Below are 14,882 nucleotides of genomic sequence, written 5' to 3'. Positions count from 1 at the left end.
CAATACCATTATCACCCTTAATAAAATTAATAATTCCTTAATATTCTTTAATACCCAGTCCATATTCAAATTTCCCCAATCATCCCAAATTGCTTGTATAGTTGTTCCTCACATTTAGTGGAGTTTGTCTCCAACATGTCTTTCAACACAGTTTATACACACCCTCAATTTTTCTCCTTGATAACAATAACTTTTTAAGACATCAGACATGTCATTGTGTAAAATGTCCAACTTTCTAACTTCGGTCTTTGTGTCCTTGTATTTCAAGTGTATCTGCTGTAAACAGTATTCCCCGGACTAGTTTTCTAATCCAGTGTGATGTTTGTCTTTTACTCAGCAAGCTGAGTCTGTACATATTTACAGTCATTACCTACATGTTTGGAATTAGTTCTTCCATTTTCTTAGGTTATTTCTACCCATCCCACTTTTTGTATGTAATGTTTCTTTATTTTTTAATTAAAATGGGTGTTTCTGTTTTGCTTTCTTGTGTTTATTTTTCCTCATTCCTTTTTTCTCTGTAATTAGTTTGGAAGTTAATACTCTGTGTGTCCCTGTCGCCTTATGCCACATGAGAGAGAGGGGCTTCAAGAAACCCACCCTTTAAGTTTCACCTGTGTCTCTTGGGTTTGGGGAGCTTGAGAACTGGCATGAGATGTTACATCAATAGAGCTGAGACAAAAAGAAAGGAAACTACACAGGGAGAAAGCTTTTCTTATATCAACCCTGGGGCATGGATGGACATATGCTTATCTTGGACCAGATGTGAGTCAGGCAGGAGGGAGCTGGTAGCCATTTGTTAAGTTGTCCACGATTCCAACAGACCGGTGGTCCCCAGACATCAGGACTGAGAAAGGAAACATTTGCAAGCAGATGGAGAAGCCTTGCCCTGAGCAGAGATAACTGGCCCCAGCAGTACATTTCTGAGAAATCCATGAAAGCCTCTTTCAGAGAAATGCTGCCAAGCCTAGCAAGCAGTAACAGCAGACCTCAAAGGACCAACCACAAGAAGGTCGTGCCTTCCCCCTTAGCTCCTCCCTCGAGGGCTCAAGCAGCAGGGATGTGGGTCATGGGAACAGCCACATCATCATCCTGCAGGGTCTGAGGCAACCTCCTACCATGTGACCTGGTCCCAATGGTCAGAGCTGATTGGCCTAGTGGTGCCACCTGACCCTAAGGCAGCCAGTCAATCGGAAGCCTGAGCTATGTGTGGTGAGCTGAACCAATCAGATTCTCTCTTGGGAACTTGCCCTGGGCACACCCCGTAGACCGCGGGGAGGGAGGAAGCTGAGCGGATGTGGGGAGGGAAGCCATGGGTGCAGGGGTGGGGTCAGTGACTAGTGAGGGTCATGACAAGCCTGAGTGGAGAGGCCGCAGGAACGCCGCAGCGGGGTGGAAGCCATAAGGCAGAGGAAAGCTGCGGAGAGAGGGGGAGATACGGAGGTTTTAACAAGATTGGCAAGAGCATATACTGTTTCCTTACCGCTGAAGTTTGGTTTGGTTTGGTTTGAACTCTGTTGAACATCGCCTGACTCCAGCTGCCGAGTCCTAGAAGCCATCCTGGGTCTAGTTCCAGGCTAAGGGTCCAGGGTGTCCGATGGTTCCTGGTCTTGTGCATCAGTCAGGTTTGTCTGTCTCCCTTACTGCCCTCCTGTATCCTCACAACCAGAAATGCCCATCACTTATTATAACTGGAGTTGGACTCTGTTTCCTGCATGAAAAGAACATAGCCCACCAAGAGAAAGTGCGAGAAAACCACCAAAGCTCCAGAGCAGAACCTAGCATCACCATGAACAGAGCCTAGCTGGACCCTCAACAGACTTCACACCAGGCAGTTCTTGCTGCATTTCCCCCAATAAAATCTTCCCTTATTGGGCTTTATTTTATTCTACGAAAATAAGACTTGTTACAAAATAATGAAACCTACAAACCAAACTTCACACCCACCAGCAGAACCAGACACCCTCTTAATGTATAAAATCACTGCTGACAAGACAGTCGCTTCAACTCATTGCTTTTGTCGCTTGTTTCTTGAGAACATGACTCCAATGAAGCCCAAGGCTGCCAGGCCCACGCCTGCGACACCGGCCATCATGACAGCATCTCTGACCTGCAAGAGAGAGGAGGCTGGGTCAGACTCCATGTCAGAGTCTGAGTACAGGCTGTACATTCAATAGGAACATTCAGCTCAGGGAGCCTCACATGCACCTTAGCCTCTTTGACAAACTCAGGAGCCAACAGAGAAATGGAGAGAAGAGGGTTGGATGCGGAAGAATAGGGGGATGGGGCCAGCTGGCCAGCAACAGACACGGGCCTAAAGAGGGAAACTCACTTCACTCTGTGAGTATTTAAAGCACACAGATCCCCAGAGAGTGGGGGTAGAAAGGACAGGGAGATGAAGCCAGAGGGTTGAAATCCTGGCTAGCCAACAGGGAGCTCTTGAAGCCAAGTGTAAAGCTGAAGAGAAATTGCTATTGAATACGCAGTAACCATGACCTCCGTGGGAGCAAAGACCTCACTTGTCTTAATCTTCGCTGTCTCCCCAGGGCCCAGTCCTGCCGGGCAGAGAGGCGCTCTTTACATGTTCTTAAATAAAGGACTCAACTGTGAATAGTAGTGATGTTATACTTTGAATTATTAGGATATCTGACTTGTATGGCTTGTACTGGAAAAAAATACGGTGGCAAAAATAAGAGTAAGTTTCAGGGTCGCAACTGAACATGTGTCAAAGTCCACGCCTTCCTGAAATTCAACTGCAAGTAAAGTAGGGCATTCGTTTTCGGCATAATTCCACTAGGACCCAGAGAACACTCAATGCTAAGCAGCCATGGGAGAATCTGAGGATCAATCCTAATTCTCCAACAGGATCTTTGAAAAAGATCACATATTGGCATCACCGGGTACCTCTGGGAGTGGGCGAAAGAGAGAGAGGCTTTAGCTGGGTCCCCAGACTCCTCCCTCACACACAACAAAGTCAGAAGATTTGGGGGTCTGGAAACCTAGAAGCACATGTGCAGGTGTGAGTGTCACGCCACCACCAAGTGATGGAGAGGCCATACCAATGCTAACTGGAGACTCTTGGCCGTCGTATTGCTGTCTGCTCCCTGAACTTTATCCTCCACGCTAGAGTCAGGAAGACTTTTCTGGGGAATTTGACTGGCCCAAGTGGAAATAACAAAAGATACCAATACTGAGGATTCCCAGTCTACCCAGATCACCCGGAAGTGAATCTTAAAGTCAATGAGCTACTGCCCCCTCCCAGCTCACTCAGCGAGCCCCCTACCCTTAATCATGAGCACACAACCAAGGTACCAGATGTCTGAGAAAGACCTCTAAAATAGAAGACAGCAAAACAGACCAGAAAAAGCAATCTGGAGATACAGAAACCAGATCAAGAAAAGAAAACGTCTTTGAAAAAATTATCATTAGAGAATAAAAGAACATATTGCATCCAATAAATGAGAACACGGAGCTACACCTTGACTAATTACCTGTTCAATTTCAGGTAAATCACATAAACTCATCTGCAGTAAAGGGATTTGATTAAAAGTTTCCCGTTTACAACACACCCAACAGAAATCTGGGTTCATTGTGACAAGGGTTACAAAACTTGGGGCCATCCTATGAACAGATACCTTACATGTGTCCGCCTGTGTGTGTGTGTCCTCCACATGGCTGCTGGGCAGGACCAGAGAGACAAGGCTCAATATTGGAAGAAAACCCACAGTATTTGGTGGCGGGATTTGCTGCCTAGAGCCTGTCTGGTCCATGCATTGGTGGGCGGGCCATGGGTGGTCTTATAGACATGAAGGCTTTGAACCTCTTTTCAAGGGAAAGAAGAGATTCCATATGCCACTGTGGAATAGAGACGTTTTTCAGAGCAGTGAAAATTCCTTGTATAACATTATAACTATGAAGACTTATGTCATTATACTTTTGTCCAAACTAAGGTGGACTGTGGACTTCGGTGATTATGATGTGTCAATGTACATTCATCCTTAGTTAAAAAAAAAAGTACAAATCTGGTAAATAAAAATAATGACTATGCATGTGTGTGGAGAGAGGGTGTAAAGGACATTTCTGTACCTTCCTGTCAGTTTTGTTCTAAACCTAAAACTGCTCAAGAAGAAGTCTTAAAAACCAGAAAACTCAGGGTTAGGGTAGACATTTTTGGCAAAACTTTGGTTTCAGTTAATATACATATATATGTGTGTGTGTGTTTGTTGGATTATGATGTAAAATGTATTTTTTAGGTCAAAAAATTTGCAAGCCACTATAGTTAAGTTACACTGGCAAATAAAAGCAAAAAGTACCCTAAAAGATAAAAGGTTCTCTAAGGACCCCAATGGATTTGACTGTGTAGGATCCCTGCTCTACAAAACGGACATCCTCTCAAACAGTATGATATAAGGTGATGGTTTTCCAACAAATGATTTGAACCAAAAAATTCTCAACAGTAGAAAACATATTTGTAGTCATAAGTAACCATAAAATACGATCTTCAGCCATGTAAGCACAGCAACCAAGCAGCTGAATCAGGGCTGTTTTATTTATGGCTTTAATAGTGGAGTCTCAGGAAAATTTTGGTTTCCCATTCCCAGAAACAAAAATGCATCTACAGAATGTCTCGAAATTTACTACTGTTTATGTTTTTTTTTTTCCCTACCACATTCTTTGAGCCACCTTAATAGAGTTTAAAACATCCCTTCACAAAAGTAGGACAATATGAGCTGGCATTCATTTGGCTGGTATGCTCCATGCCGAGCCAGCAAGGTGTCAGAAGTTGAAAATATAAATTGATGCTGCTGCTGTTGATGACATAATCTGACGCTGAACATGGTGTTTATTATCAAAACTGCCATTAATCCCACAGGAGCTTGTTTTAGCTCTGTCCAGTTCCCAGACCCTTATTTCCATGGACACTGGAAGAGCAGCACCCACATCTCCTGGAGGCACTCAGGCTTGCAGTCGTTTCCATGGTGATGAGACATACCCAAGGTTCAGGTTTGGTTTGGTTTTTATATCGCAATATTATAAAGAAGTAGTACCAGTGAGAAGGTCGGCCATCTGAGGGAGGAGGGCTGAGGAAAGGGAGGGCTGCTGACCTTCTGGGCCTTCGCTGTAGGAGGGCGCTCTGGAAGTTTCTGTTTAACCAGGGGGAGCGGGTAGTCCTCTTGCAAAGAAAAGGTCAGAGTGACCACCGAGATGACTGGTTTGGACCTGTTGTGTCCTCTGCATCAGATACTTCATCTTGCCTTGGGAGGAGCTAGATTTAGCCTGAGGAAAGCTTGCCTGAAAAAGCAGATAAGGCAGGTAGAACTCAACAGAAGAATGCCGAGATCTTTTCTGCCTGTGGGCAGGAGACTACTGGGCACAAGGGAATTAAAAAGCAGGCTTCCAGGCTCTCGTTTGCTGTGTGACCTTGGATAGGTTGGTTCCTTTTTGAGGTTCAGTTGACTCATCCGTAAAAGAGGGCTGCTATAAGGTCGAAGTGAGATGATGCACCTTAGAGCTAAAATATTGTTGATTATTGCTGCTTCGGTATTGGTGAAGGTAAGGCATGGATGTATGTTATTCAAAGTGAAAACTGTATGTGAACCACTGGTCAAACTGAAGGAGGATTAATAAAATGGCCGCCTTTAGGCTAACTGATTGTGCATTCTTATGCTTGCCCTTGAAACGGTCACCTGACCCGACTGACCGGTTGCTACTCACAGCTCCAGGCCTGTTGTAAAAATAAAGCTATTACTATTACTGTTTCTGCTTTATTCCAGTAAATCGAAAGTAATAGTCATACTTGGCTCCTGAGTTATTATCCCGGGAGAAGGTCATGGAACTTTAGAAAGTAGCCTGAATTACCAAGAAGACCACGCCTTAGGTACTTAGGAGATAAAGGAATTGAAAAAGTGACAACTGCTGGCCTCTACAGAATTGGTCGCCTGGAGACATCATGACACCACTCTCAGTCTTATGACAAGAAAATAATTCTGTTGATTGTTATCGGTGCTTTATTGTTTCATCTATGGCTACATAATCACCCTGCCCCATCCCCAAGGTGGGTTCACAGTTTTGAAGCCACTAGCCTGCTGTGAGTCCCCTTTGCCCGGCAAAGCAATAAAGCTGTCTATTTTCTTCTATGCTCTTGTTACGGAAATGACAGGCTAGTCAAGAAACAAGCACCACTTGGAGGGTTGGAGTACTCAGGTTTATTACGCTGGCGGACTCAGTGGGGCTTAAGCTCCGAAGCTCTGAGCGCCTCCAGGAAGTGTGATGAGGATTTATAGGGTTCCATCAACCAATAGGGTGCGTACAGCTAGGCAGTGTCCAAAAAGAGGAAGCAAAGTCATTTCCAGTAACCTGAAACTAGTCTGGCAAGAGTGAAACCTAAAATCCCTGAGTTAGCCCGGCCCAGTCTTGGCCCAGCCCAAATTTTTCCTTCTCACACACACACAAAAAGATCTTTAAAACAGTCAAAAAAAAAGAACAAAATGCTACTAAAAATGATGGAACTTTGAGAGAAGAAAAACAGTTCTTAGAAAATAAAAATATGATGGAAATTACAAACTCAATAGAAAGGTTGAAAATAAAGTTTTCAGAAGACAGCAAAAAAGATGAAGATATGGAAAACAGATGCCAAAGATAAAAATGAAAAAATAATCCAAGCAGCCCAACATCTGAATAGACATTCCAGAAAGAGACAATAGAAGAAACACAGAGAAGAGGAATCAAGAGTGAAATAATTCATGAAAATTTACTAGGACCAAAGGCTGTATGCTTTCAGATTGAAGTGGTGCTCCGAGGCCCATCTTAATGGATAAAAGCAGACCTATGCCAAGGCACATTATTGTGAAATTTTTGAGCACTGGGTAAACAAAAGATGTTACACTTGCTAGAGCAGGGGAGAAAAACACGAAACAGAGAAATGACCAGAAATCAGGATTGCTTCATACTTCCCAACGGTAATGCTGGAAGCAAGAAAACAATGGAATGATGCCTCCAAGATCCTAAAGTAAAACAATTTCTAACCTAGAATTCTATCAAATCAAATCAGACTATCAAATCAAGTGGGAGGACAAAATGAAAAATAATTCAGACATACAGGGACTCAAAAAATTCACCTTCCATGCATCCTTTTTCAGGAAGCTGTGGAAGAAGGTCCTACCAAATTGAGGGAGTAAACCAAGAAAGAAGACATGAGATACAGAAGGTGATGCTCCCGTACAGGAGAGAAAAGAAGAGGCTCTTTCTAGAATGACAACAAGGGGACATCCCTGGACAATAACAATAACATTGTATCAGGTGTAGAGAGTAACTGGTAGGAAGAATAATAGCCCCCAAAGATATCCATGTCTTGATTCCATAATATGTCTTAATGCCTAATACTTGTAAGTATATTATGCTACATGGTGAGAGGAAATTACAATATGGCAGATGGAATCAAGGTTGCTAATCAATTTACCTTAAAATAGGGAGATTATCCTGTATTTCCAGGTGGGCCCAATATAATCAAGTTTCTGATGGAAGAGGAGGCAGAAGAGTCAGGGTCATAGTGATGCAACGTAAGAAAGACTCAACCAGCCATTTCAAGCTTTGAAGATGAAAGGGGGCCACAGACCAAGGAATGCAGGCAGCAAAAGCTGGAAAAGACAAGAAAACAGCCTCCCCTAGAGCCTCCAGGAAAGAACACAGTCCACCTGGCACCTTGATTTTAGCCCAGTGAGACCCACTTCAGACTTCCACCCTCCAGAACTATAAGACAATACATTTGTGTTGTTTTAAGCCACTAAATTTGTGGTAACTTGTTAAAGCAGCAGTAGGAAACTCATACAGTAACCAAAACAGATGAGAGCCTGGCATGTTGAGTTGACCTGTTGGCACCATTATCCTGTGTATCCTAAAGCAAGTTCTAGGGGATATGGTCCACCTGCACAAGAGAAAGAGTGAAGAAATAAGAAACTAAGAGATCATGGAACCAGGGAACCCAATCCAAGAGAAAGGCAAAGGAAATCCCAAGGGTGACAGCAAAGGGAAATCCTAGGGTGAAGCATGTAGTCATTCAAGGGCCAACCAGTGTAGACAGCAGAATGGCCATTTCTGGGACGGATGTGTCCAAGGGAAATATACTAGATCTGCTAGATTATTTGATGTGATTTCTCTTGTGGAAAACTGTACTGAGAGCTAACTGAACAGTGTAGGAAGAACTGACAACAGGTGTAAGGAAAACTAAGCAATGAAAGGAGGTAAAGCTATCTTCAAGAGAAAAAAACAACCCTGCCACCCAAAAAAGAAGGAAACTATCCTAATACACCACAACACTCACTCAGCCGTGAGCAAAATTTGCCTAGGCATAAAACAAACACTGAATATCAGTTTAATAAACAATATATACTATGAAATTATACTGAATGAGGAGGGGGACGGGATGACAGTATTAAACAGTTTAATCTTCAGTTACCATTACAAGAAGTCAAAAGAGCACATCCAAATTTTTTGTATAAGATAATAGTAATAACCTCATATTGTTTAGAAAATCAGAGATAGGTAAATGCCAAAATAAATGACTAAAAGATGGAAGAGTGGTGGCCTCTTGGGATGGGGGCTGGGAGGAGTAGAGAGAGGTGTGGTAAGGAATCCTGTGTTTTATTGTAAGTCTTTGGTGCTGGTTGCCTTTGCAAATTGTGTGCGTGTATAACCTTGAAAAACTAAAAATTAAATTTGAAAACTTTTCCAGAAAGAACAAAAGACAAAGAAATAGTAAGCCTGGGAACCTGATACAAAACTTTATTGTACCCACTAATTTCAAACATCAACACCATGTCTACGAAACTTGAGAGTCAAGAAGGTGATGATGAAACCATCCCATCCTGGGGGTATAGACTACAGGAAGTTTTAGGAAGACAAACAAGCATTCTAGTAAACAGCCGCAAGAAAATGCTGCTAACCTATTATACAGATAACTATGTTGGCTCAGATCTAACAGAAGCAACTGTTGTGGTAGCTTGGCTTTGTCCAGTGATGGGCAATTGCCTTGAGAGGACAAACACACACACACACACACACACACACACACACACACACACAGCTCAGATTCCTCTTCCACTTTGTTTGGAACGTTCCCCTTTGCCTTTGACCTCTGATCTTCAATCTGGTTTATCTCAAGTGCCTAAAAGTGCACCTAGCATTGCTATTGGTGTTTCAGATTTCAGGGATTTGTCTACTTTTAATAAGCTTTTAAGAATTAGATTTGGTACAGCCAGCTCTTCCTTCACCTCAGCACTCAAGTACGTTTGATGTACACAGCACTGTTCATCTACAACTCCAAGACCTGACAGTCTGCCACGGAACTGAAACATGGCAGCCATGGACTTGAGCTCCAGAAACACTGAGAGCTTCAGATTCAGTGCAGATAAAGAGCTTCTATTAGTGAGTGGTGAGGATGCATTCCGAAGCTTAGAAACCATTCCCAACGGACTGTGTTGCCCCCTCTGCAGTCTGGCTGAAAGGCCAATGTATCCAATGGCCCTTTCCCCAGCTTCCTTCCCACTCCCTTAGCCACGATGTCCCCACATCCACTATTTCAGCCCTTCATGTCTTATCAGGTGTAGCAGCAACACTGAAGGTAACAAAACTGAGTGGCAGCGATTCAGATCTGCAAGCAACAGCAAGTTCAGCCTCTTCCTACTTCTAGCATTACCCAGGCCCCAACTCTGGGAACATCAGCTCCTGTGACAATGCAAAGGGAGAACAAACTCTCTCTTCAACTTAGAGCGACTGTCCCCAATGAAAGCATAGTGCCCCAAATCAGCAAAACTTTACTTTTTCCCACTAAGAGTGTCATGAACATAGATCAAGAAATCTCACCCTTAAACCAAGCCAGGCAGTTAAGCAGAATCAAGAACAGCAAAGGAAAAAATTCTTTATCATTTTATGCCAAGAAATCCAACGAAGACAGTGTATCAAAAATCTCAAGCATAAAAAGGGTGAAAAGGTGGACTTGGTACCCAAAACCCACATCCTTACACAACACCACCAACGCTGCTCTTGGCACCCTAAATGCAAAGCTTGCCTAGGTTGTATATGCTGTGGCTGCAAAACTCCCACATGACCAACACAGAGAAGAATTTGGAAAGCTTCAATGGTTAAAATACATATATCTTGGCACCACTCAGTCCTCTCTAACCATAAACGTGTCCAGCATAGTCGTGTGAAATGCCAGGAAATACACCAGCATAACTAACATCACAAGGTACCCAGAACTGGTGTCCTTAGCGGCAGAACGCATGGCAACAAAGGTTTGAATGAAGCTATTGACCTAAGGTTTGATTGCCAGGCAGTCTTTAGACCTTCCTCTTAAATTAAAGGTAATTAGTTTTGGCTTTGTGGCAACCATGGTTCTGTTGCGTTCTTGCTAGGGACCCTGCATAGAACCACTTGTAGCCAGTGTTTTCTTTCCTAAGCTATGTGTCAGGGTGGGAGAAATGGTTTGCAGATAATGGAGTAGGAACAATAAGCCTCCAGTTCTTTACAGAACCTCATAGTGTGAGAAGAAACGCTGATGCAGCCAGTTCATACAAAAGATACTTTGTCAAGGAAAGCAACAATAGCCTCATTGTTTGTGCTCAGGCTTTGTACGGAGTCAAAGTGTGCGACTGAATCCAAGAAAGTAGTATATAGTTAGCCCTGATAGTGCAAATTTTATGGAAAGAATGATCTGCCCAGGAGAGACAGGGCTACCTTCAGATGCCATTGAGGACTTTTCTTGCTGCAAGGCCGATGAGTCAGCCCAGCCACTCCTGAAATTACAGGAGTTCTGATCATGGAAATGGGCTACCTGGCATGTGTCCCAGATCTTCAATAAGAAGATTAAAAAAGAGAAAAATTCCCCATCATTAAAAATGCTAAGAAATCCATCTTTTTTTTTTTTTTTAACATGGGCAAACTGAAAATATCAGACTGCAGACAATTCGTTGCATATGCTACACAGCTCCTCTGAGTTAAGCCCCGGAATTGTTTCTGGGGAAAAGGAAATTCTAAGGTGCATTCTTTACTTTCAGCAATGTTCTAAGTGAATATAAGAGTAACGTTATTCAGAAAGCAATTGAGTTTAGCCTAAGAGAGTTTACAAAATAAGAATGGCTATAAAATATTTGTACAGAAATTTGGCTTTAATATTTACAGTCATTTTAAAATAATACTCTGCAATTCTTCCAGGTTTGTGTAATATATACATCATCATTGTCCACATCTTCAATTTCTATTTATCTTAATATTTTATCTGAAACAGAGTAGACTTCAGCATGAGTGTAGCTCCCAGTTGCTTTTCTTTTTTTTTTTTAAGTACTATTCAGTATGAAGGCTTATTTACAAAAGTTTACTAAGTATATATTTTTCAAAGCCTGAGTATTTTTAGTTAGGTAGGTGGAAAACAGGAGAAACTTTTTAAGAATACTTTTAGGTATGTAAAGCACAAACTACCTTTTAGTTTCATTCCATTGCTTTGCCTCCCTTTTTATCTGGAAAGTTAGGTAAGTCACAAATATTTCTGTTGGAGGAAAATCTAGTGTGCTTCCAAGAATCCAACTCTGCCAACCCCTTGATCTCAGACACCTATCCCTTAGAGTTATGAGAAAATAAATTTCTGTTGTTTAAGCTACAAAAAAAGAAAGAAAGAAAGAAAATCTAGTCGACTTCAAAGAGCCAAACACAAATAAACATAATGGCCAAGCAGATTCTTTAAAGACACACAAAAATGTCCTCCTGAGTTAAATGAAAAAGAAGGTCACTGCTTTGACGGTGATTACAAAGAAAATTAGTGCTAGACTTTGTCCAACACCCACTAAACCCACCATCTCCAGTGGGACGGGACAAGTATGGAAGCTACATTTTAGTTTGGCCACAGCGTGTATTATCATCATGATTCACCTACGTGGGAACAGGTTTCCCCTTTGGGGGAAATCTGGTATTATCTACAGACATCTCAGTTCTTACAGCTAGCGGTGCGGATGCTACCGGCATCTAGTGCACTGAGGCCACAGATGCTACTATACATCCTGCAATGCACAAGGCAAGTCATAACAGAGAGAACTTATCTACCTTGTCAATGGCTCAAAATATTAACAGTGCTGAGGCTAAGAAACCCTCATGTCGGCCAAGAAATGAGAGAGGAAATCTTGGGAAACAGTATAGATGGCCCCTCTTCTTGTTTTGTAGTGTGCTCTGGTTTCATTTACTGTGAGTACTGTGAAGGGGGTCCAATAGAATTGTTGATACTGTTTTATTGTGTTGTCATGGTTTTGCCTCTTTTGGGTGGATGGGTGGGGGATCGGACTAAAGCTTTAGGAAGAGAAAAGTGATATGTCCTCCCCATCAAGTCACTGTGGCCCCGATAGGCCAGTGGACAAAACAGAGAATGAACCAAGAAAAAGAATGAAGATGAGGGTAATTTTGACTACTGCTACTACTATAATTTATTAAGTGCATTTTCTGAGCTGGCACCTTTAGGGTGCCTAAAGATGCTCTTATTTAATTCACGCAGTAACCCTCTAAGATCAGTATTATCACTGGTGCTTTCTCAAGGTTTAGAGAACTTGAATAAATCTCCTAAGGTCATAAAGCTGGCAAAGGCAGAGCCCAGATCCAGCCCAGGTCTCCCTGACTCCAGGGCCCCATGCTCATGAGCCCGACACTGACCGAGGAAGAAGAGACCAGACCTCAAAAAATTTAAAAGTAATAAAAATTAACTGCCTGCCATTCACTGAAAGAAAAAAAATTTTTAAAGTCACACTCTTTTGCATCAACAGACAGCTAAGAACTTTTCCAGACTATGTTGTCACCAAAAAAAAAAAAGAAAACAAAAAAGGTGTCAAAGGGGCAGAAAGGCAGGGGAGGAAGTGAGAGAAAATGAGAAGGAAACTAGTTACCCAGGAGAAAAAGAGATTCAAAAAAGAGAGGGGCCATGGCCAAAATCAAGCAAGTAAATAAACAACTGCCTGGGCTGGGGCCTCCTGGCCTGATCTGGGGTCTCAGCAGAGCTGAGCAAGTGCTTTCTATAAGCACCGGAACCATGTCAAGCAGACCTGGGCTTCACATCCCACCTTTGCAACGTGACAGCACAGTCGCAGACAACTCCCAGGAAAAGAGAACACAGATTTGTTTGATGAAATGAATAGCCACCAACAAGTTACTTAAGCTCTGGGAGCCTCAGTTTCCCCATCTGTAAAGCGGGATAATGAATCCTGCCTCTGGGGCTGTGGGAAGGGTCAACCTCAGGGCCAGGCGGCCAGGGAGGGCTCGGCAAGCCGGCTGACGGTGATGGCCGTGTTCCCAACCTCGAACGTCGCCCCGGGACCGCACTGGTCTGCAGCGCCCAGCTCCCCACCCCCGTCCCCACCCCACCGTGTCGTCCTCGAGGGCAGGGATTCTGCCTCTGCTATCTGGTCTTGCTCGCGCCTCTGTCTCCAGCCCAGCCCAGCCCCGCCCCGACAGATGCCCAGGTCAGCTGAGGAGGCGGTCCGGTTACTGGGGAGGCGGACACACCGGGGACACACCTGGTCACTGCGGGCTATGCCGTAGCGCAGCTCGTTCACGAAGTGCTCGCAGTTCTCGCTGGTCAGCTTGTAGAGAACCTCCTGCCCCACCAGCTCCTCTGCCCGCTGGATGATCTTGCTGGGAGGCAGCGGCGGGTACCTGCCATCGTGCTTGTTGTTGACCCGGTACTGGTCTGTCCCCGCCACGTCGTACAGCAGTTCCTTCTTCACTATGGCCTTGTCGGTCAGCGCGGACATGACGCTGGCCGCACCAGCTCCCGGGATTTCACCTGTGGATTCACCAAGAGGAAGCAGGGGGATGGGTCCTGGGCAGGCCCACAGGGGCTAGAGCACAGATTTGAATTTTATTCAATGTGTGATGGAAATGCCTGTGGACATTTTAAGGAGGGGAGTGACATAACCGGATATATACTTTAGAATGATCATGCTGCCCAGGGAAGGAAGGAGTGACAGTAAGTAGGCAGGAGGCAGAGAGACCAGCCAGAAGTTGCAGTAGCATCAGGCAAGAGAGACAATGGTAGCTTATCGAAGGGCACAGCAGCGGAGACGCTGAGAAGTGACCAGATTGGGGGTCGGTTTGGGAGCTAAAGCCAATGGGATTTCCTGATGGATTATACATGGAGTGAAAAGGACCGAGGATGATACTGTGATTTCTGGCGTAAGCAACTGGATGGTGTTGTCCACCAGAACCCTCCATGTGGGGCATGTCAAGTTCAACATGCCGATGAGACACCCAAGTGAAGATGCCAAGTAGTCAAGAAGTTATACAAGTCTGAAGCTGAGCAGGGAAGCCTACGATAAGGTTATGGTCTTAGGGAGACATCAACAAATAGAAGGTGTTGGAAGTCAGTGGACCCAATGAGGTCACTTGGAGAAAGTAAGGACTGGGGATACAGGAGAGGAGGAGCCCACACAGGAGACCAAAAAGGAGTCTTGGTCTCCAGTGGGAGAGGAAGAAAGGCAGGGGCCAGAAGAAGAGTAGAGAGAGGTCACTCGTGTCAGATGCTACAGAAAAGCCAAGGAAGCTGTGAACAGAATATCAGTAGTATTGATGGGAGCCTGGATACCCGCTGCTCTGGGAGGGGGTAAATAAGAGATCCAGGTGGAGGGAAGAGAAGAGAGGAAGGAAGTGAGGAACCAGCGGTGGCCAATGGCCATGGTAGACCAGAGATCTGCTCCATGGGAGTTAAGTAGAGAAGATGTGAGATCGAGGAGGGCATTGTTTGTTTTGTTAACAGGAGATATTACAGTGATCTCTAGGCCAAGAGCAGCAATACCTAAGAAAGAGGGCAGTTTGAGGAGCAAAGTGCTTATGAAAGTAAGGGGAGGGGGCCAGAG

General features: G+C 44.0%; 1 protein-coding gene and 1 pseudogene across 3 annotated transcripts in view; one reads left to right on the top strand and one right to left on the bottom strand.

The window, feature by feature from the left end:
• Positions 1 to 1,832: 1,832 nt before the first annotated feature.
• The window catches only part of PLAAT3 (phospholipase A and acyltransferase 3), a 29,450-nt gene continuing 16,400 nt past the window's right edge, over positions 1,833 to 14,882 (bottom strand). For all 3 annotated transcript variants that reach the window (XM_074371852.1, XM_010957041.3, XM_045518101.2), the window contains 2 exons: positions 13,545 to 13,813; positions 1,833 to 2,107 (listed from right to left, as the gene is read on the bottom strand). In XM_074371852.1, coding sequence (XP_074227953.1) covers positions 2,006 to 2,107; positions 13,545 to 13,813 — 371 coding nt within the window. In that variant the 3' untranslated portion in view covers positions 1,833 to 2,005. The remainder of the gene's footprint in view (positions 2,108 to 13,544; positions 13,814 to 14,882) is intronic.
• LOC123617440 (small nucleolar RNA SNORA11) lies at positions 3,532 to 3,641 on the top strand (annotated as a pseudogene).

Source organism: Camelus bactrianus, chromosome 10 (genome assembly GCF_048773025.1).
Source record: "Camelus bactrianus isolate YW-2024 breed Bactrian camel chromosome 10, ASM4877302v1, whole genome shotgun sequence".
NCBI classification, from domain to species: domain Eukaryota; kingdom Metazoa; phylum Chordata; class Mammalia; order Artiodactyla; family Camelidae; genus Camelus; species Camelus bactrianus.
Note: the sequence above shows the minus strand (reverse complement) of the source record. Positions and strands in the feature narration are given on the sequence as shown.